The 24235-nt window shown below is 35.0% G+C and overlaps 1 protein-coding gene across 4 annotated transcripts; it reads left to right on the top strand.

The window, feature by feature from the left end:
* Positions 1-937: 937 nt before the first annotated feature.
* On the top strand, positions 938-23936 carry LOC113098717 (AMP deaminase 2-like). 4 transcript variants are annotated; one of them, XM_026263752.1, is made up of 19 exons: positions 938-1211; positions 2615-2718; positions 7745-7875; positions 9385-9515; positions 10352-10420; positions 10492-10597; positions 12958-13144; positions 13224-13365; positions 14514-14603; positions 14677-14806; positions 16302-16496; positions 16577-16708; positions 17588-17751; positions 17843-17969; positions 19739-19902; positions 19982-20102; positions 20766-20939; positions 21021-21131; positions 21740-23936. In XM_026263752.1, the coding sequence occupies exons 2-19, from the start codon at positions 2631-2633 to the stop codon at positions 21953-21955; spliced, it is 2478 nt and encodes an 825-aa protein (XP_026119537.1). In that variant the 5' UTR covers positions 938-1211; positions 2615-2630; the 3' UTR covers positions 21956-23936. The 4 variants fall into 4 exon arrangements, with proteins under 4 accessions (XP_026119537.1, XP_026119538.1, XP_026119536.1 ...); XM_026263753.1 differs by lacking the exon at positions 2615-2718 and having other exon boundaries at positions 943-1211; XM_026263751.1 differs by lacking the exon at positions 938-1211 and having other exon boundaries at positions 2328-2718.
* Positions 23937-24235: the final 299 nt, after the last annotated feature.

The following is a 24235-nucleotide window of genomic DNA, read 5'->3' as shown; positions in this document are numbered from 1 at the left end:
TAGTACTTTTACTTGAGTAAATATTTTTAGAAGTACTTTTACTTTTACTTGAGTACAGTTTTTGGGTATTCTACCCACCTCTGGCTATACTTCAAGTAGGCCTATTAGCTAATAATAATAGTTAATTAAAAAACACAGAAACTCTGGTTAAAACCCACCAAAATAAAAGTTTGGTCTAACTCAAAGAAATTCTGTAATAAATTGCTTAGTAAAATATACTTAAAAGATATACTAAAACATTATTTTAAAGGAATATCACACAAGTTTTCATAGAAGTTTCAATTTAAGCTTGCCAAAACAATAAAACCATATTTTTCAAAAACAATTTCTAAAAGTACATTTGTATTTGTGCCTATAATGTTTATTTATTTATTATTATTGTCAGCTAATAAAACCTATGCTTCAGGACCATATTCATATAACATCTAAGGTTAAATGTAGCTCTTGACTGGTTGAGTTAGATGGTGATTAACACTAAACAGTAGAAAATCAGTTGAGTCTCCCCAGCTGGAAATGTCATTGGCTGTTAAAGTATTGTGTTTCTTATAATGAATTGACATATTGATAACACTGAACCTTTTATAATGCTCTTAATTACATGTCGATGCATACTGTATGCATTAGTGAGTGTTGTGGTGCTTATGGGGTACGGTCACTTATTCCTTATATGAACTGTTTCATATGCAAGACATTGATTGCATGAGATTAAGTTTGTAAATGGCAGCCTTTGTCCTTTTGCACATATATTTATCATCAAACTGTGATAAATGTGACTAAATTCAGTATATATACGTCTGCCATTATGTTGCCACCCCTCAAAAATTCCTGCTCCCTTCTCGCCATCCCATCAATATTTTTCTGGATACAAGTTCGATGTACTGTTTTAAAATAACCCCTGTACACCAGCGACAGTAGGTTCTAGTAGAATCATTAAATCGCGTTCTGATTGGTCGCGCGTCAAATGTGTCGCGGTCCCTTTAAATGTGACTCCATCTTTCAGTGAGTTCTGATCAGTTCCTGAACGCTCAGAATCTACTCCGAGTTTATCAACGAGTTCAATCTGGATTAACGGGAGAACTCAAGCAGTTATTCCTCTGACATTAAACAACTAAACTACCCATCATTAGACGGTCATTACCACTGATTATCATCATCTTTTCATCAGCAGCAGAGTTTGGATAAAAGCGGATCATAATCTACAGACATGTCGAGTGAGTTCATGTCTAATCATACAGCAGAACTCTGTATAACTATGTGTTACATACATACACACTTATAATACAAGTAAAATGATACACACAAGAAGCAATACACACAAGATTAATACACTGTAATTTCCGCTGTTTACTCTCGACTCAAGCTCATCTGTGAATCTGTAACTTATGTTGTCATTGTCTGGCGCTGTTTGCGCGACTCGATTCGCGTTAATAATTTCTCCAGTACCAGTTTTTAGACGTGACTCTGGGCCACAGCAGATCAGAGGAGCCGAACTGAACTGTTTTCCGATCAGGCGAATGTTTAACCAGGTCAAAGTTCTTCAGTTTCATAGCGATGCAAGTCCTGATGAACCACAGATCTGATAATCGCTTCCTCTTGAACCAAACTCCCGCTATCAGCGGTATGACGTACTTCTTATTGCGCTGCGTTGACTGCTGTGTCGCATCCCTGTTGCCAACTCTCGCGAGACAAACCAGCAACCGCGACATCAAAAACAAGCACATTATTATCTGATGTTTTATTACCTTTACTATTATTTATTATCAATTGTGTATATCCAATAAACGAGCCTGGAACATATTAAACTGAAGCCACTCTTTTATTTGGATCTATTATATTCTTTTCTATTTTCTCACTACTTGTTTTCTTTTAAAACGAGTCTCTAATACTAGCATTCTCTATTATTTTTCCATTTTATCTACTCGTTTTCTTTTTATTTGTAAAAAAAAAAAAAAAAAAAAAAATCGAAAAAACATAATAATTTTACAACACTTACATATTTTTGCCTTTCAGTTGGTTTTGAATGCTTCTATTGTCCTAAGTCATTTTGGATAAAAGCGTCTGCTGGATGCCTAAATGTAAACCTAAAAGAAAAACTTGGATACATAATAATTAATAAGTAATAGTAAATATGCCGCATGTAATTCATACTACATTCTGTTTGCATACTTCCAAACTACTGCAGTATATGAAACCGTATCAAAGTATGCTTTGAAAAAACTTCGCATTTTTAATATTTTGTCAGTTTATTTATTTCTTTTTAAAATCTTAATTTTTGAATGCACTTTTTTTTGTTGATTTATTTGTGCTTTTAAACTGAGCACAGCATTGTTGATTTTAGACGAGGCTACTGAATGCCATTGGGAACACTCGCTCTCTCTATCAGTGATTTCACTCTTGCTGCATGGTTACTGGAGATCAAAATGAGGCTGAGCATGTTGTGGGGGAATCCTAAGCCCCTCCCCCTCTACTGATGTATGAAGGGAGTGGCTCCGCCTCCACTACTGCAGCTAAGAGATCCCCAGGCCCCGCCCCCTGTGCATGTCTTCCTGCTCTGATTAGAGAGTCTGTCTCCTAGCACTCGTCCCCTCTCTCTCTCCATCTGTCCCGTGAGCAGACGGACGGTCGGCAGCATGTCGGACTCCAGCGCAGCTTCAGCACAGACCCAAAGCAAAACTAAACCCTGCAAGAGAGGCAGTTTACACAGCAGGACCAGCCCGGGTGAGTCCAGCCGCAGAGGGGACACAGACAGGCCGAGAGATAGACGGGATAGATGGGTGGGGTGTGATGGGGACCATGTCTTCAGAGCAGTTCAGGCCAGTTTGGAGTTTGTTTTCTTTTTGAGTGTTTTTTTTACTCTGCAAAATGGATGCAATATTAAAACAAATATTAATTATTATTTTTTAAATGTATTTTTTAACCGTGTTTTTTTTTTTTTTTTGCATTTTAATTCAATTATTTTTAAATCATTTAAAATGTATTTATTAATCTCCGTTGCACTGGTCAGTGCTTCTTTCTGATCTGACAGAACAGAAACGAGCAACTTTCATCATTTGTCTGTCAGTTTTGTCTGCTTCATCCCGAGCGCATCAATATATTAATGAAAAGTGCAGGAATGTGGGATTGTGGGTAAGTGTTGGTCCAGGCGTGTGACATGAGAGCTCATGAATTACACAGGAGCTTGTGCTGTTGGTCTTACCTGGGATTGAACCTGCAACCTTCTGGTTCATCTGAAAGAGACGAGAATGCAATGATTTCAAGAAAATTCACTTAATAGTACAACAAAATATGAGTCTACAATAAGTCCTAGTGTATGATTGCACCAAAAAAAAATGAAAATGAAAAAAGCGTATAAACTAATGAATACAAATAAGAGAAGAAAAATTCACAATCAAAAACAAACTACTACTGCTATTTCAAAAAAAAAAATACTATAATAATAATAATAAAATCATGGTAAATTAAAATATTAATATAAAAGATAAAATAATGCAATATAAAAACAACAAATAAAATAAATGAGCGGGAAATAGATTTTAGGATTAAAGATTTGACCATTCAAAACAAAGATGAAAATATATATATTTTTACATTTAAATATAAATTCATTAATACTACTACTACTAATAATAATAATAATAAAATAAATAAATACTGAAATAATAAAATAAACAACAAAATATAACAATATACTCGGCATATAGGTTTAATTGTGCTCTAATGATTATTAGTAGAATTAAAACTGTTTTAATTTCAAATGAGAAAACATTTAATATTTAAATACACGCACACATGTATGAATTATATATTTTTACTCTTTTACTTTTTTTTAATTATTGTTATATAATCTTAATTTACCTGTACTGGACTTTACATACAATATTTATTATTATTACACAACAAATCGTTGTGGATTTCTGTAGAGCTCCATCTGCTGGATACGTGTGTGTGTGTGTGTGCATGGAGTCTAACAGTCTGAGGGGTTTGAGAGTCTAAAGTACAGTTAATCACAGAGATCAGTTAATATCACACACACACACACACACACACACACACACACCCGTCACATTATGACACCTACACATGAGTCTCCTGCAGTCCTGTGCCTTTAAGACTAAAACACACACAGAATACAAACAAATCTCTCATTAGCAACACAATGTGTGTGTTCAGCTTCTAAATATGAACCTGTGTGTGTGTGTGTGTCTCTAAAGCTCAGTCTAGACACTGGGTTACAGACAGTTACATGAGCTCAGTCCCTGTGTGTTTTATTTCACTTCTCAGCTTATTCTGCTCAATAACTGCCTGCATAGACAGTAAAAGACTGAAATAGAACAGCCAATCACAGTCGTTCAGGGGTGGGGCTTATCTGAAACAGAATATTATGTCAGTTTGTGATTGGTTGTACGGAAACTGCAAGAAAAATAAACACACACAATCGGCTTAAAAGGGTAAAAGAACCATAAATTGTAATTTGCTGATGATATTTCTGAATTAAATCCTTATAAGGCAGGTCAATTCACTCTGTGGCCATCTTATTTTTGGTTGAAAACACCAAAATATTATTAAGAAACTATTTGTAACATTTTTAACAAAATGACACATTTTTAGTGCATTAAAAAGACTTAGACTTAATTGAGACTAAATAGAGACTAAATAGAGATAATATTAAAGAAAAATAACAACTTCAGCAGAACATTTTCTAGGTGCGCATAAAAAAAAGTCACATTATGAGAAAAAATTGGCAACATATTCTTCTAAAACTCAGATCAGACGAATAAAACTTTTTTTTGATAGATTGGCTAATGTGCATTTTTGAGTGAAGAGACATGTGATTGGCTCATTTGACTGAGAGGCGGGGCTATTAAATGCTTCAATAATAAAACAAATAGAAACAATATGAATAAAATTAATATAGATAACAAAACAACTCAATATAATAACAACGATTTAAAATAACATAATATAATATTGCAATATTATTATTGTTAATTACATAAAACACACACACACACACACACAAATAAAAACAGTATTTTTCAGGCTGGTGTGCATTCTGGCACTTTTCTCTCCTTCTTGAATAAATGTAATGTAATGAGGTCACGTGTCTACAGTGTAATGTATTGTAGTGCACACTACAGAGTATGTGCTGTACAGTACACATTGGGATGCGGCCACACACACACAGAGAGAGAGAGAAAGAGAGAGAGAGAGAGAGAGAGAGAGAGAGAGAGAGAGAGAGAGAGGCGTGTTCATGCTGGTTTTCCCAGGATTCCTCTGTAAACACAATGGGGTTTAAAAATACAGTGGTGCATCCCGCTACCAAACCCCCCCACCTCCATCTGCAACGTGGTATGAGCCATACACCAGTGTACCCGAGCGTCCAGACACACACTGAGAGAGAATCGCTGCAGGGAGAGACAGACACACACACACAAAGCTGGACAGGAAGTGCTTGTTATCCTGAGCATCCCAGCAGAGATCAGACTACACGCAGGTACTGCACACATCACACACACTACACACAGATAACACACTCATTACACACACTCGTCCTGTCTGCGGCTCTCTCTATTCATGTGTGTTTGTGAGTGCGAGATGGCTTTATTTTTGCATTGGGCTGAGGTGTTTATGTGGAATGTTGTGGAATACGTGTCACATGATCACCTTAAAGTCACATGATGTGTCAAACTCCTCATTGTTTTGACAGGAAGATTGAGTTTTTACCTGCATTTCTGTGCCAATTTTACAATGGTCACTCTCTATTTCTTTTAAATAACTGTGATATCTCTCTTTATATTGTATTTATATATACACATACATTTATATGTGTGTGTGTGTGTATGTAAAATTATTTATATATATATATATATATATATATATATATATATATATATATATATATATATATATAAAATATGAAGAGTTTTGTTCCAAAATGCTATAAATCTATTTAGATTTTTGAGTAAAATAAGGCTTTAACATAGCAGCTTTAGGTTATAATAACATTAAAAATTCAAATCCAGGTTTTGATTTTCAAAGATTTATTTTAAAAAATTATTAGTTTTCCTCAAAATGCAATGTATCAATACAAAATGTATTTTTGATATTGAAACTGTTGAAAGTACACAACAAAGTAAGTTGATCCACATGTGACAGCCTCTGAACTTGCTCAATACTAATCTTATTAATATCGTATGTATCTTCCCCGCTGCAGAAACCATAAATGTCATCAAAATTATTCATTTTCTTAGGGCTGCATGATAAATCACATGTGCATCTCAGTAAAGTCGGTTCTGTGATTAGTAGTGAATCTCTATGCTGCTTTCAGTGCTTTCAGATAGAGCGTCATTTAATACGCAGAGCCATAGTTCACTGACAAGCTACGTAATTTCGCATTCATGATCAAAGGTGATTCATCTGCAATTTGAAACATATTTAGCTATATTAAGTTCATGGGGAAGCTTTGAAGGCAGACCACACAAAAAAAAAGCATCACAATAATACGGGAAGTGACTAAATCACAAAGATCACTGTGCTCTTTACCCAAAAGAGCTGGACGAAGACGTAGCAAACGTAGAGGTAGGTTTGGAGGATAGGTACAGTTGGGTGTCATCAGTATTGCAGAGGAACTGATTGCCAGAATCTTAAAAATATTACCAAAGTAAGGTAGTGAGGTAGAAGATAAATAACAAAATAAGAGAGGGCCCAGAACTGAGCCCTGCAGAACCCCACTAGTAACATGAAAGCTTTGATGTAACTCCCTTCAACTTTAACTCCTCACTAGAAATTGAGTACGACCTGTTAGATAAGATTGAAAGAAACGATAGATATGAAATGGACTGAACATTATAAAAATAAAAAATAAATTAAGTTTAATTGAAGACAAATACATTTTTGTATATTACTGTGTATAATACATAGCGACAGAGAAACAAAAGTAAACTCACTAATACTTAATAAAGCTAATAATAAAGGCTTATAAACAGTGTTGAATCATCATATATTTCTGTATATTTCTTCATATATTTCACAAACAATATTTGAAGAACATTGTATGGAAATTGTTTTGGTTTTCTTTTTACAGACAAAACCCCCAGTTGATTTTCAATATATTTAGTATCAGTAGAAGTGGTTTTTCATCAATATGTAACTGCTTTCTGATTCATCTTAGATGTGTTTCTAATGGAAAACCGAGTGCACTGAAGTGTGAGTGTGAAGCATCTGTTAGTGACACTGATGAATGAGTGTCATCTGCACACGAGCTCTGTGCTTTAATAATGAGAATCAGACACTCCGGCTCGTACTGTGTGATGGTTTCTGCACTGAACACTGCACTGCTGTCATGACCGACAAAAACCAGCCAGTCAGTCGCTCAATTAGCTAAATGTGTCTAAGTAGATGCTAAAGCTTTGCTAGGGTGTTGTTCCTGGTTGCTGTGCGGTTCTAGATGATTACTGGAGCGTTACTAGGTTACTAGGGCATTGTGGATGGTCATTGTGGTTGCTATGCGTTTTTTTCTGTCTTAGTGATCCTCTGGTCACTAGTCTGACACAGATCCCTCCCTCATTGTGTGGCATCTCTCTTAATTTTGTATTTTTTTTATTGTCCAGCAGATGAAAATCAGAGTGAACCCACAGCTACAGTATGAGCCCCAGCCCCAGTGACTGATATAACCAGCACTATTATTAGCATCTTTAATATTCTGTCTGTCTCTGTGTGTGTGTGTGTGTGTGTGTGTGTGTAGATCTGTGTGGCTTCGCTGACGCGAGGCCTTTGATGTCCCAGCGCTCTCTGCCCGGCACACCAGTCACCCACAAACACCTGCCTATCGACCTGCGCACATCCATGGACGGCAAATACAAGGAGATCGCTGAGGTGTGTGATCGCAATACGTGTGTGTGTAACATGTATGATTGTAATGCGTGAGTCTGTAAGGTGTATGTAACGTGTGTGTTTGTAACACGTGTGTATGTAAAGTGTGACTGCAACACACACACACTCACCTAAAGGATTATTAGGAACACCTGTTCAATTTCTCATTAATGCAATTATCTAATCAACCAATCACATGGCAGTCGCTGGACTCCAAACTGAATGTCAGAATGGGAAAGAAAGGTGATTTAAGCAATTTTGAGCGTGGCATGAGCGTGGCAGTCTGAGTATTTCACAATCTGCTCAGTTACTGGGATTTTCACACACAACCATTTCTAGGGTTTACAAAGAATGGTGTGAAAATGGAAAAACATCCAGTATGCGGCAGTCCTGTGGGTGAAAATGCCTTGTTGATGCTAGAGGTCAGAGGTGAATGGCCGACTGATTCAAGCTGATAGAAGAGCAACTTTGACTGAAATAACCACTCGTTACAACCGAGGTATGCAGCAAAGCATTTGTGAAGCCACAACACGCACAACCTTGAGACGGCTACAACAGCAGAAAATCCCACCGGGTACCACCCATCTCCACTACAAATAGGAAAAAGAGGCTACAATTTGCATGAGCTCACCAAAATTGGACGGTTAAAGACTGGAAAAATGTTGCCTGGTCTGATGAGTCTCTGATGATTTCTGTTGATTCAGATGGTAGAGTCAGAATTTGGCGTAAACAGAATGAGAACATGGATCCATCATGCCTTGTTACCACTGTGCAGGCTGCTGCTGGTGGTGTAATGGTGTAGGGGATGTTTTCTTGGCACACTTTAGGCCTCTTAGTGCCAATTGGGCATCGTTTAAGTGCCACTGCCTACTTGAGCATTGTTTCTGACCATGTCCATCCCTTTATGACCACCATGTTCCCATCCTCCGATGGCTACTTCCAGCAGGGTAATGCACCATGTCACAAAGCTTGAATCATCTCAGTCTGGTTTCTTGAACATGACAATGAGTTCACTGTACTTAAATGATCTCAACCCAATAGAGCATCTTTAGGATGTGGTGGAACGAGAGCTTCATGCCCTGGATGTGCATCCCACAAATCTCCATCAACTGCAAGATGCTATCCATCAATATGGGCCAACATTTCTAAAGAATGCTTTCAGCACCTGGTTGAATCAATGCCACGCAGAATTAAGGCAGTTCTGAAGGCGAAAGGGGGTCAAACACAGTATTAGTATGGTGTTCCTAATAATCCTTTAGGTGAGTCTATAATTGCAACACGTGTGTGTGTAAAGTGTGACTGCAACGTGTGTGTGTGTGTGTGTAACACGTGTGCTTGTAACATGTCTATGTAACGAGTGTGTGTCTGTGTGTGATATTATCTTGTGTGTTTGTAACTTACATATGTGTTTATAACACATTTGTTTGTAATGTGTTATTGTAATACAGGTGTATGGTTGCTCTTCAGTGTGAGTGTACTTGTAACATGTATGTGTGTGTTACTCATGTGCAGGAGCTGCTGGCGAGGAGTCTAACGGACAGCGACATGCGTTGCGCTCCGTACGAGTTTCCTGAAGAGAGTCCTATTGAACAGCTGGAGGAGAAACGCCACCGTCTGGAGCGACAGATCAGTCAAGACGTCAAGTACAACACACACACACTAAACATCCTAACTGTGTGGAACGCAACGCAGGTTTCTGCGCACACTGAACAATGCCAATCAGTATACATTTCATCTTTAGGGTTCATTCTGTGCATTGAGATTTTGGAATAAAATATTAAACGCAAGTACATAAATAAAACAACTTTGTAAAGTAAAATAAATAAAAAGGGAACGTTATTAATCCTAAAGATATTTATTAAATTTTTTTTGGTAATATTATTTATCATTAATAATATTCTACTTTCCATATATTTATTAAGCTAAGTAAAAATAAATAAAAAAATAAAATAAAATCAAAATCAAAATAAAGTAACTTTCCCGTCCTAAAGAACTTCGACCAAGGTGTTAGACTGATTTTTTTTAAGCATATTTCAGAATATTTGAAGTCTTTAATTGAGGTAAAATGATGTTTTGGGAACTGTTAAAGTTTCTGAATGTCAAACAATCATTTGTTTGTGATATTTTGGCCCAGAGTGTATTATAATGGCTTTGCACCTGCTCAGGCATTTGTTTGTCGATCTGTGTGAATTCTTTGCTTTGAACACACTGGTCCAAAACACACAGACACGTAATCACACACAGACACAACAGGCCAGAGTTTGGCCGCGTTTCAGGCGTTTGTGTGGGTGTGTTTGGGTTCGTGACACTTACAGATGCATAAACGCACACTCTTTCTGCTCGGGTGGAGAATTTCAGATTCCTTTTGCTGCATTTTAAATGAAAGTGCTTTATTGTGATTTATATCCTCACCTCTGGTGTGTGTGTGTGTATGTGTGTTGCTCACTCAAATCTGCCACTTTGCCTCACATCCTTCAAGGCTTGAGCCTGAGATTCTGCTGCGGGCGAAACAAGACTTCATGAAAATAGACAGCGCCACAGACCTGGAGTGAGTGACTGTCGTCCGTTCGTCTCTGTCTGTCCGTTCCTCCGTGTCTCATCTCACGTGTCTGTCTGCAGGTATCTGAAGGACAGTCATGTGGACCAGCTGTACATGCATCATATGGAGACACTTGTGGAGAAAAACTTCCAGCGCGTGTCCATCTCAGGAGAGGAGAAGTGTGGGGTGAGAACCAGAGAAACCAGATTCACTTAGTTTGCTTGAAAAAATGACAATAACTTTTATAACAGAACAGAACTTTTACAACACTTATTAATCTGAGACATGCACCTTAATACTGTATATGTACTTATACATTTAAACAAGTGCAAATTAACTTCAGGTAGTATTTATTGTAGCACTTTTCACAATGTTAATAATGCTAAAAGCAATCTACTGAATGAAAACGCATAATATTTTAACGAACAAAATTCTTGCTAGGTGTGAATTTTCCATTTTAATTCTGAATTTAAAGCAGTGGAATTAAAATAAATAGAAAAACTTGCAGTATCACTTATGAAATCCCTGAATGCAAATCAATAAATCATTTGAAAAACTTTTCATTTGCAAATTGTTTTAAATAAAATCAAGCAAGCAATCAGCTATTACCTTGTGAATACATTTGATAACTATTGATAAAATCAGTCTAGTCTTACGTTTTTAGTAAAATTTTCCGTGATTGAAACATTAAATAGACAACTTAATTTGCAATTCAAATTTTGCAAATTTTTGCAATTTTTTTTCATTGATAAAGTTTTGCTTTTTCAATTTTATAAATATAAATTAAGTTTTCTCCAAGTTCTTTTTTTTTTAAAATTTTGTTAATGTTAAGTTTCCTCACAGTTTTGTAAGGTTACTACTTTAAAAAAGTCTTATCTTCAAGTTCAGTTTCACTAAGTTTTTAAATATTCTTATTTTTTTCTTAAAATTTTGAGCCTCAAAGATCTAAATATTACCTTTTCTCAGTTTTTTTCAAAGTTCTCTAAGCCTTGGATTAAAAAAAAAAAATCTTTATTAAGTTCTCTCTTAGTTTTTGTTTTTGAAAAAATTTTTTCTCTAAGTTTTGTTTTGTTCTACTCCACGTTTTGCTCTTTAAGCAGTTCCTAATACTGAATTTTATTTTCTGTCCTTTAAAAGTTACTTAAAAATTGTATAAATATTATGTTTTCTCCAAGTTTTGTTCTTTAAAGGTTTGTTAATGTTAAGTTTCCCCACAGTTTTGTAGGTTTACTACTTTAAAAAAAGTTTTATCTTCAAGTTAAGTTTCTCTAAGTTCTTTAAGTATTCTTAGTATTTTTTTTCTCTTTAAGCTTTGTTCTTTAAAAATGGTTAATATTACGTTCTCTAAGCTGACAAATTTAAGATAGACATTTGATTACTGTAAAACACGGCAAATACACGGATTCATTCTTAACTTTAAGTTCAGTTTCACTAAGTTCTTTTAATATTCTTGTTTTGCATTGCCTCAAAGATCTTAATATTACGTTTTCTCAGTTTTTCAAAGTTCTCTAAGCCTTTGATCTTTCAAAAAATCTAAGTCTTTATCTTTCAAAAAATGTTTCTCTACGTTGTTTTTTCTTTTGTTTTGTTCTACATTTTCAATGTTTCGTTCTTTAAGAAATTCTTATTACTGAGTGTTCTCTAAGTTCTGTCCTTTAAAAAGTTCTAAAAATGAGTTTTTTCTAAGTTCTAAATTTTGCGCTTTACATTTATATAAATATTACTTCTTCTCTAAGTTCTCCAAGTATTTTCTTTAAAAGTTTCCTCCTAAGTTTACTTCTTTAAAAAATTCTTAACATGAAGTTCAGTTTCTCTAAGTACTTTAAATATTCTTAGTATTTTTTTTCTTTAAGCTTTGTTCTTTAAAAATGGTTAATATTACGTTCTCTAAGCTGACAAATTTAAGATAGACATTTGATTACTGTAAAACACGGCAAATACACGGATTCATTCTTAAATTTAAGTTCAGTTTCACTAAGTTCTTTTAATATTCTTGTTTTTCATTGCCTCAAAGATCTTAATATTACGTTTTCTCAGTTTTTCAAAGTTCTCTAAGCCTTTGATCTTTCAAAAAATCTAAGTCTTTATCTTTAAAAAAATGTTTCTCTACGTTGTTTTTTCTTTTGTTTTGTTCTACATTTTCAATGTTTCGTTCTTTAAGAAATTCTTATTACTGAGTGTTCTCTAAGTTCTGTCCTTTAAAAAGTTCTAAAAATGAGTTTTTTCTAAGTTCTAAATTTTGCGTTTTACATTTATATAAATATTACTTCTTCTCTAAGTTCTCCAAGTATTTTCTTTAAAAGTTTCCTCCTAAGTTTACTTCTTTAAAAAATTCTTAACATTAAGTTCAGTTTCTCTAAGTACTTTAAATATTCTTAGTATTTTTTTTCTTTAAGCTTTGTTCTTTAACAATGTTTAGTATTATGTTTTCTCTAAGTTGTCAAATTTAAGTTAGACATTTGATGACTGTAAAGCAGGGCAAATACACTTGATTCATTGATGTTGACTGATTCTAGATCGATTATTGTGACGTTTTGTGTGCTCAGGTGCCCTTCACGGATCTGGTGGACGCAGCGAAGTGTGTCGTAAAGGCCTTGTTTATCAGAGAGAAGTACATGGTTCAGTCTCTGCAGACCTTCTATAAAACCACGGGACGATCCCTGCAGGAGCTGAGCCAGAGACCGCTGGACGACGACATGTACAAGGACCTTCACGAGAGTCCCGGAGACTCAGGTGTGTGTGAGCACCTCCACATGTGTACAGAGCCTGACACGAACCAGCACTCATCTCTCTGTGTGTGTGTGTGTGTCAGACATGTCCGTTCACGCGCCGGTGTCAGAAACACACCCATACGAGGGACAGGACATGAAGAACCTGCCACCGGACGCCGGATACAGCTGCAAGATGGTGGACGGGGTCATTCACGTCTACACCGCACAAAGCCCCATGGACAAGTGAGTTTCAGGGACAAACTGACTGCAGACGCCCTCTGAATTAGATAAATTTAACTAAACCTACTTTTGGGGACGCCCTAGAAAGAGAAAATGGGTCATGAAGACACGTGAGCCTGTTTAAACACTCGTCTACATGAGAAATACACAGGAGAAAATATAGTGCAGAAACAGCTCTCAATTAATTACGAAGAAACTTAAAGAAAAACATTGAATTAAAAAATAAATTTAAAAAATGTAAAAAGTACTACAATAATCTATAAAAAAAACTTTATTTTATCACGAAGCAGCAGACAAGTAAATATCCAATAAACAGTGACAAAAATATTATTGGGTTTGTTGAATCTAGTAATAAATTATAGCTCTGAATTGCTGTTCTTAATAATATAATTGTTAATTAAATATATTTAATAAGTAGATCTATTTTCATATGTTTTTTATATAAATGTTCTTGTAAAAATTAACTAAATTTCACAACACAGCGCATTTGAGGATTGTCAGTCAGGATGCTAAATTTCAATTTAATTTAATTTAATTTAATTTAATTTAATTTAATTTAATTTGAATCAGTGTTACTATTGTTACGTTTAATTTAACCAGTAAAAACACATGAATGTTAATTGAAATTCGTAAACAGGTTTGATTCTGTGCCAGGTTTATTATCGCTAACTGCAAATAAAACTATTACAAACATTTTGTTAAACATCTTAACATTAACTGAAATAAAAATATATATTAAAAAAATTCTAACATTATCTTTTAGTTTGTCATAAATTATAGTAAAAAAAGCAAGCAAAAACAACAAATTTACAACAAAACTACTAAAAGTAAAGTTTAAATGAATACAGAAACTATATTAAACTAAAATTACACTTGAGTAGAGGCAAACTGAGCTGAAATTCAGTAAATCAAATCAAGTAATACTAAATGTAATATGACAATACTGAATAATCATGAATACAAGAAGTAGCTTATTCTTATATTAGAAACTACTGATGAAAGTGCTACTCTTCAAACAACAACAGAAGTCTTCATGACGCCTAAAGACGCTCCCTATGAAGACGACTCGCTAGGGTTGAAACAGGCTCGTCTCTTCACTGTGTGTTTGATTCTTAACGTTATAAAGACGTCTGTGTTGAAACGATCCGCAGGAGCACCGAGCTGGACCTGCCGTATCCAGACCTGCAGGAGTACATCGCCGACATGAACGTGATGATGGCGCTCATCATCAACGGCCCTGTGTGAGTGACTCGTCTCCCAGCATGCACTGGGCTCGGCCTGTGTGCCGCGTCTGATTTGTGCGTTTCTCTGCAGGAAGTCGTTCTGCTACCGGCGGCTGCAGTATCTGAGCTCTAAGTTTCAGATGCACGTCCTGCTGAACGAGATGAAGGAGCTCGCCGCGCAGAAGAAGGTGCCGCACAGAGACTTCTACAACATACGCAAGGTGACGCTTCCCTCAGTTAACAGATGGGGAAAAAATCATTATCAAAAATATATCATCTACATACGTAAATAAGCTCAATGAGAGTGAAATATCAACGTAGAGTATTAGAATTTAAAAATACATTTAAAAAAAAAAATCAAAATTTTAATTAAATTGACTAGTACAGTAATAATTATCAAAATGAAATATATATATATATATATATTTCATTTTGATAATTATTACTGTACTAGTCAATTTAATTAAAAAAAAAAAAAAAAAAATATATATATATATATATATATATATATATATATATATATATATAAATATATAAAATTTTTATATTAATGCACAGTGTTAGAGTTCTGAAATAGACTACAAAAATAGTCATTATTAACCATATAAAAATAATATTACAAATTTAAACACTTAATTTAAAATAAATCTAATAATATAATATACATATAATAATAGTATAATTAACGGTTAAAGAATAAAGTATTTATACAGAAAATATAGAACAATATTTTTATATTATAACATGATTTTATAATATAAAACATATAATTTCTAATTATAAATTATAAAAAAAATAATAATTTAATATAAATTAAATTATTATTAGTGCTGTCAAATTATTATTTACGGTTAATCACAATCCAAAATAAAAGTTTTTGTTCAAATAATATATATGTTTGTGTGTACTATGTATATTAAATATGTACATATTTTTTAATGCAAATGTATATTTTTGAAAATATGTTGTTTATAAATTATATGAATATAATTTATCTTTTCTAAATATATGCTGTATGTGTATGTGTTTATATATACACATAATAAATATACACAGAACACATTATGTAAACACAAACTTTTGTATGCGATTAATCATGATTAATCATTTGACAGCACTAATTATTATATAAATATAATGTGTAGCATTAGATTATTTAAATATACAGAATATTAGAATACTAGATAACTATCATAAAACTATCAAATTAAATTACTTGTACTGTAATTATCCTCAAATTGAAATTAAATTGCTGTTCTGTATAAATAAACATAATATAATTATTTAAAAAAAAAATGTTATAGAAACATGTCCAACAAAATGTAATTATATAAAAAGTATTTATAATATTACAAATATTAATAAATACAAAATATTTAAATGAATGCATTTTCAACTCACCTACTGATTTATTTATTTATTTATTTTAATGATTATATGGTTGTTTTGATTCTTTGAGAATTTATGATCATTAAGCAAATTCAGTTGAAATTACTACTACTACAAAAAAAAAAAAAAAGTGCAAGATTTTTTTTCTTAAATTCAAAATGTTGCACCAAAGAGAAAAACAAGCGCAACAACTAGATCTCGCTCTGAATAGATTGCTTTTGAAATGTAAGTGTGCACGTGAAACCGATTGTGTTTCACAGTCTAGCAGAATGAGTGAGTGTGTGTATTGTGATGAATATTATATAGCGTATACTATAACATGACCAGGTGGACACGCACATCCACGCCTCGTCCTGCATGAACCAGAAGCACCTGCTGCGCTTCATCAAGAGCTCGGTGAAGAAGTACCCGGACGAGATCGTGCGCGTGCAGGACGGCCGAGGACAGACCATGATGGAGGTGTTCGAGAACATGAACCTGACGGCGTACGACCTGAGCGTGGACACGCTGGAGATGCACGCGGTGAGACCCGCTCGCACACACACACACACACGCTAGCATGCTAACACACGAGTCACGTGACACCTCCGCTCCCTCCGCAGGACAGGAACACCTTCCACCGCTTCGACAAGTTCAACTCTAAATACAACCCCATCGGAGAGTCCATCTTCAGAGAGATCTTCATCAAGACGGACAACCACATCCAGGGGAAGTACTTCGGACACATCGTCAAGGTACAGACCACGCTAACATCATCATAACACTGTCATATTTACAACTACTGGACTGGGAACGCATTATACAATACTATCTATCATCAAACGTTATCAAACCAATATCACAATTAAGATATTTAATACTATATATAATTATAAATAACGCAATGGAAATAATGCAGTGTATTGAAATACTAACATTTATGTAATATTTATATTAAAATATAGTATTAATAAGAAGAATTGGAATATTTACATACATAATATTAGAATATATTTAAAATGTAATAATATAGAAACAATTGACAGCAGAAAAAGTTAACTATTATATATATATATATATATATATATATATATATATATATCGTAAAACAATATAATGTGTGTATTTCTATCTGCGCATTTAAAAATGTTTAAACTTTTCAAAAGTTATTCAGTACATTATTAGTATTTTTTATAAAAACCTTTTTTTAAAGATATTTTTTTGTTTGGTTTTCTTAATCTATACTTTAAAATTAATTAGTAAAGTTAAATGATAATTAAACTGATAAAATAAATTAGAATAATATATTCTGCTTTTAATATGTTGTTTTAAGAAAAGCAGACAATATGCAAAAATGAATGTTTTATTGATTATGCTATTTATTTTACTTAATTAGTGTTAAATAAAAAATATATTTTCCATTTCAAAGTGTAGTAAAAAAAGAAAAGAAAAAAAGAAACAAAATACCATATAGAAAAGAGATGTTTAATAATGTCTTGATTGAAACGCATATATAGATCTCATAACTGTATGCTTAATTTTGTACGTCCCACTTCAAACTCTAATGATAATTCACTAAACCCCAAACGAGCCCAGATGATGGTGTATGTTCAGTGTGTTTCCTGTGTGCGCAGGAAGTGATGTCAGACCTGGAGGAGAGCAAGTATCAGAACGCTGAGCTGCGTCTGTCCATCTACGGCCGATCCATGGACGAGTGGGACAAACTGGCTCTGTGGGCCGTCTCTCACTCCGTCTACTCCGACAACGTGCGCTGGCTCGTGCAGATCCCACGACTCTTGTGAGACGACACACACACTCACACACACACATCAGACACACACACACACACACAGTGAGTTTGAGACGGTGTGTTGTGTGTTTGTGTGCAGTGATGTTTACCGCACTAAGCAGCATCTGAGTAACTTCCAGCAGATGCTGGAGAACATCTTCCTGCCGCTGTTCGAGGTCACCATCAATCCCAGCAGCCACCCGCAGCTGCACCTGTTCCTGCAGCACGTGAGACACACACACACACAGATACACTAAATTCCTTTACCTATCTAAAGAATAATGCAGATTTTCACCGCTCCTTAGACCACCTGTCCTGTTCACACTAAAGCACCAGACAGTGTCTGGCCATCAGATGAAACCCTCGTGGGCACCATTTAATGGCTTTTACACTGTATTGTTTTGTGCGTTATTAAAAAAAAAAAAAAAAAAAAACTGTTGCACTCCATATATTTAGTACCTTATAACATTGCAACTAGCTAATCTTGCACACAAATTGGTAATTTGCACTTGCCTTTTTATATCGTATTAACCGTCTTTGTTATATCATTTTTTATATGTTAATTGCCTTTGTAATGTAATTTTAACTTTATGTCATTTAAATTGTGAAGGACTATAGATGGAAATTAGCATAATGCTAAATCTGGTGCAGCCATCTTTTCTAATGTAACTGCACATTGTCCTGATATAAATAAACTAAACTAAACCTAGGGTTGCAAAAAGGTGGAAAATTGCAAGTAAATTTCAGAAACATTACAGAAACTTTCTAGGATTTTTTTGAATATTCCAGGAAATTTACCGGAAACTATCCACCCCTTTGCAGCCCTAGTCCGACCTTTTTATTAAAATGACTTCAAATAGAATTAAATACATAAATATCTCAAATAGTGTGTTATTTTAGTATTATTTACATATAAACTTTTTTTTCTCTTTCTTAATTAGCTTTTATATTTTCAGTTTTAAATGTATGTGCTTTTCTTATTGTTATTAGTTTTTAATATTACTGTTTGGGTGTAACCTTGTTTTAGCTCAGTTTTAGTGTTTATTTATTAACAGTTAATTTTTTGTGATTCAACTTAAAAAACTTAGAAACTCTGCCAGCCAACTGAATATATATAATTTTTATTTATTTAATTTTTTTAACACGTTTTTAATAGCTGTAGTAGCTTGTATAGCTTTAGTTAACGATAATAACCCAAGACGACTTTTCTCATTTTCATTAAGTTTAACATGATGTACTAAAAGGACTAAAACTGAAATAAAAATCTATAAAACTGAATAAATAAAGACATAATACACTAATACAAAGTCACTTAAATTAAATAAAATGTCAAATAAATAGGAAAATATAAAAAATAAAAAACAAATTCAGTATATTTATAACTTAAATAACACAGGATCTTTGCAATGATTTAAAAAAAATGCAAAAATAATAGTGATAAATATGTATACTGCATGTATACTGCAAATTAAACATGTAAATATATAGACTATATGAATGTACGAATACAGAAATAAAATATTATTTATAAATGGTCATTTAAAAATGAAATACATTTAATCAATAAACACAAATGAAAATGAGTTGAATCTCTAAAATTATTTTAGTTTTGCACTTCTGGTCCTTCACAAACTGATTCGCAGAGTGAATTCAATGTCCAACTGTTCATAAAGCACAGTTATAAAACATCACTAAAGCGACACAAAATGAATCTCATTAATCTCGTTTTCAAAATCAATCATGTAGTCCTTGTCAACATGAATTTATTCACCAGTGTGAATCATTTAGTGCATTATTCTGATTCCGTGCACGTTAGACACTGTATAAAAACATTTAACAGGGTATTTCCTGTTTAAACAGGAAGCAGTCATTTTAGAGAGTGTCTGATTGGACAGAAATCTAAGGAGTGCAGTATGATGTCATCAGGGCCTCTAGTTCGTTTGAGCTGAGGAGAATAACTAACTGTGAGCCACAAAACATTGATTTGAATGTTCAGGTGGTGGGATTCGACAGCGTGGATGACGAGTCCAAACCGGAGAGTCACGTCTTCAACCTGGACAGTCCGTCTCCGGCGCGCTGGTGTGACGACGACAACCCGCCGTACTCGTACTACCTGTACTACATGTACGTCAACATGACCGTGCTCAACCACCTGCGCAGGTACTCACTCGAGACACGTCATGAGATCGAATCGCTTTAGAAAGAGTCACCTGAGTCACCCGTCTGTCTGTGTGAGCAGGAGGCGGGGCTTCAACACCTTCGTGCTGCGACCTCACTGCGGGGAGGCGGGGCCTATCCATCACCTGGTGTCCGGATTCATGCTGTCGGAAAACATCTCGCACGGACTGCTGCTCAGGAAGGTACCTAGATGCTAGGGAGGAGAGATCAAGAGAGACTGATTTTTTTTTTTTTATTCACTGAAATGGATGTTGACACTGTGTGGATTTGAGTTACTAAAAAGAGCCGGTTCATAAGAGTCGTTTGTTCAGGAATCAGACTAAATGGTTTCTTTTTAGTGAACCAAACACATACAGAGCAACCGATGTAGTCCGATCCCTAAATTAAGTTATTACGGCAACGGATTTCACTAGAAGTCTTGATTCATTTAAAGATTCAGTTCAAAGGAATCATTTGTTCAGGAATCATACTATCCTGGTCGCCTGATTTAAATCCAGTACTTTTAAAAGAACAGTAACTAGATGTTTTTAGCCAATACAGAGCCACTAATATAATCTGATTCTTTAAATTTATGAACCAGTCCTTTTTGGTGAATCAACCACACAGCACAACCAGTGTTTTTGTATTTTGATTCAATAAAACGGTTCAGTTCAAAAGAGTCATTTGTTTAGAACACGGTGTTAATAATGTTGATTCACTGAAAAGAACCGCTTCATAAGAGTCAATCATTATTTTGAACTGGTTCTGGTTTCCTACACTCCTTTAACAGACAGAAATGAATTTATAAGCGGGAAGTGGAGGTCAGATGAGCAGTGATTGTGTACCTGTGTGTGTGTGTGTCGTAGGCTCCGGTCCTGCAGTATCTGTATTATCTGGCTCAGGTGGGCATCGCCATGTCTCCGCTCAGCAACAACAGTCTGTTTCTGAGTTATCATCGCAACCCTCTGCCCGAGTATCTGTCCCGCGGCCTGATGGTGTCTCTGTCCACCGACGACCCGCTGCAGTTCCACTTCACTAAGGTGAGTGGTGCACGAGCATGAGGACACTCCTGTCTGATGACTGTGTGTGTGTGTGTGTAAACGTGTGTGTGTGTGTTTCAGGAGCCTCTGATGGAGGAGTACAGCATCGCCGCTCAGGTGTGGAAACTGAGCTCATGTGACATGTGTGAACTCGCCAGAAACAGTGTGTTAATGAGCGGCTTCTCACACAAGGTAACACACACACACACTCTCACACACACACCAACAAAATGATACCGCAGTATAATGTAGAAACTACTCACCTTATTAAAACTAAATTAACTTTGAAATGTTTGATCATCATTAATTCTATAGTTTCTTTGCATGGTGTGTTGTGTTGTTAAAATATATCTAATCATAATTGTTCTAATTATACTAATCTTATAAATGGTTGGAAAGTGGTGTGAAAAAATTATAAACTTCTAAATCCTTTCCTCTAACAGTAAAGTAAAATAAAATAAAATGGTTAAAAATGTGTGGGAACACATGCAAAAAAAGAAAAAAGAAAAACCCAAATAAATAAAATTACACTGTAATATTTACTACAGTAGAAATGACAGACTAAAATAACAAATGGCGTAAATAACTTAATTATAAAACTTAAAGCTTAATTATTAATTTAAAAAAGGATTCAATTTAGTTTTGTAACTTAAATATCATTAAATATACATTATATTTCAAAAACATGCATAATGATTCACTCAATAGTTATTCATCTATATTTTTCCTGTAAAGCTGCTTTGAAATGACACATGACACATTATTGACTCAAACTGTTCTCTCTTTTCTGCTCGTTTCAGAGTAAGAGTCATTGGCTGGGTCCTGATTACACTAAAGAGGGTCCCGTCAGTAATGACATCTGGCGCACAAACGTCCCAGACATCCGCGTGGGGTATCGATACGAGACTCTGTGTGAAGAGCTGCACCTGATCACGCAGGCCATCCGAACACAGGAGCTGGACAGAATCGAGGAGGAGGAGGGGCTGTCATTCACGTCCAGCCAATCAACAAACTAGAGATGAGCCCTGACCCCACCCACACACCACCTGTCCAATCAACACACTCAAGATCTGATCTGACCCCGCCCACACACCACCTGTCCAATCAACACACTCGAGATCTGATCCTCCTACATTCCACCTGTCCAATCAACACGCTTGAGATCTGATCTGACCCCACCCACACACCACCTGTCCAATCAACACGCTTGAGATCTGATCTGACCCCGCCCACACACCACCTGTCCAATCAACACGCTTGAGATCTGATCTGACCCCGCCCACACACCACCTGTCTCATCAACATGCTCGAGATCTGATCTGACCCGCCTACATTCCACTTGTCCAATCAAAACGCTTAAGATGTGGTCTGACCCCGCCCACATGTCATCTGTCCAATCAACACGCTTGAGATCTGATTTGACCCCACCCACACAACACCTGTCCAATCAACAGGCTTGAGATCTAATCTGACCCCACCCACACACCACCTGTTGAATCCACACACTCAAGATCTGATCTGACCCCGCCCACACACCACCTGTCCAATCAACACACTCAAGATCTTATATCACCTGTCCAATCAACATGCTTGAGATCTGATCTGACCCCTCCCACACACCACCTGTCCAATCAACAAGCTTGAGATCTGATCTGACCTGCCTACATTTCACTTGTCCAATCAAAACGCTCAAGATCTGATCTGACCCCGCCCACATATCGCCCATTCAATCAGCAAGCTCAAGATTCGATCTGACCCCACCCACACACCACCTGTCCTTCCTTTCCTCTCATGTTGCTGCATGTTTAGAGACGTTTTAGCCATGCATCGCTATTGTACGACGTTACACCTCCATCAGGACGTCACGCTCCCGCACGTGCCTTTACTGTAGAGACTTTTATTTTGAAGGCTTTATTTGATGTGTCTGTGATTAAAAAAACCTAATCCTAAATACAATTATTAACTTAAATCTAAATGTAAAACTAAACTGAAATAATTCAAGTTTTTTTTAAATACTATATTAACACCAGTTAATATAAGAAACAATTATATCAATATTATGATAGTAATATATTTTAAATGATAGATTTTAATATATTGATAATAATATTATAATAAATATAGTTAGTTTTAAAATGTTTCTGTAAAAAAGACCTAAAAACTATAGTTCTATATTACATTAATATTTAGTTTTTACCATTAAAGTTGAAAACTAAATATAATTTACACCATTATACATATTTATATCCATAATGATATAAAGTCTATATTATTAAATTGTAATATTAATTATAATATGTTTTCAACATTAATATGTTAAAAACGATATGTAATAATGCTATTCATATAGTATTATAAATAAAATGATTATATATGCTATTATATGAATAGTAGCCCCCCCCCCCCCCCCCCTTATGTCTTTTGCTTTAGCTACTGTTTGACGGTTTATTTTGGGATTAGAATTCACTGTGAACACATCTTTCAATCTTTTGTTCATTTATCCGTTATATTTTCTCGTCAATTTAAAGGGTTTATGTTGTCTGAAGGCTGAACTGTTCAGAAGTGAATGTGCTCCAGTCCTGCAGGAGGCGCAGTTGAGACAAAACCTCTGTTTGTTTTACTAATATTAAACCTACTGAACTCACCAAACCTTCCGTTTCTGTGATGTTTACAAAGTAGTTTATTTAACATATCTTATACGCTCGACATTGATGTTAGTTTTGAGTTTGTAGCATTTTCCGATCCAGCATGTGTTCGGTAGATTGAGTTGACGCTATACTGACTGTTAATCGCCATACAGTGACACTGAACTAATAAATAACACCAAACGTGACTCAAAAAAAAGCCTAATTTATAGAAACTAGCACATAAATCCAGAGCAGAGCATGACGCACAACATGCTAGAAAGCAAGTGATAATGAATAGCTGTACGAAATGTATCTATTTTTTGTGAGAATGAGTGTTTGTTGATTTTAATAAAGCATGTGTTTAATCTCATCTGGGCTTTTGTGCATCTCTGCATCAGAAAAATTCTCCAAATCCAGTTCGTCAAAACCAGCTGAAGGGTCATTTTTAACCAGAAAGATACACATTTAAAATAACAAATGCATTGTTTACAGAACCCCTTTGACCAAAATGATGTGCTTGAAGAGCCCCCTGAGATTTTAAGTAAATATTTCAATTTAACGGCACATTTGCATGTTAAACTTAAAAAAAAAAAACTTTTTATCCGTTTTAAAGTTTTATAGTATTTACACAGCTATTATTATTATTACTCTCTACAAATCATACAAATA

This window comes from Carassius auratus, unplaced genomic scaffold (assembly GCF_003368295.1).
Source record: "Carassius auratus strain Wakin unplaced genomic scaffold, ASM336829v1 scaf_tig00216618, whole genome shotgun sequence".
NCBI classification, from domain to species: Eukaryota; Metazoa; Chordata; class Actinopteri; order Cypriniformes; family Cyprinidae; genus Carassius; species Carassius auratus.
The sequence above is the reverse complement of the archived record's forward strand: the minus strand, read 5'-3'. Positions and strand labels throughout refer to the sequence as shown.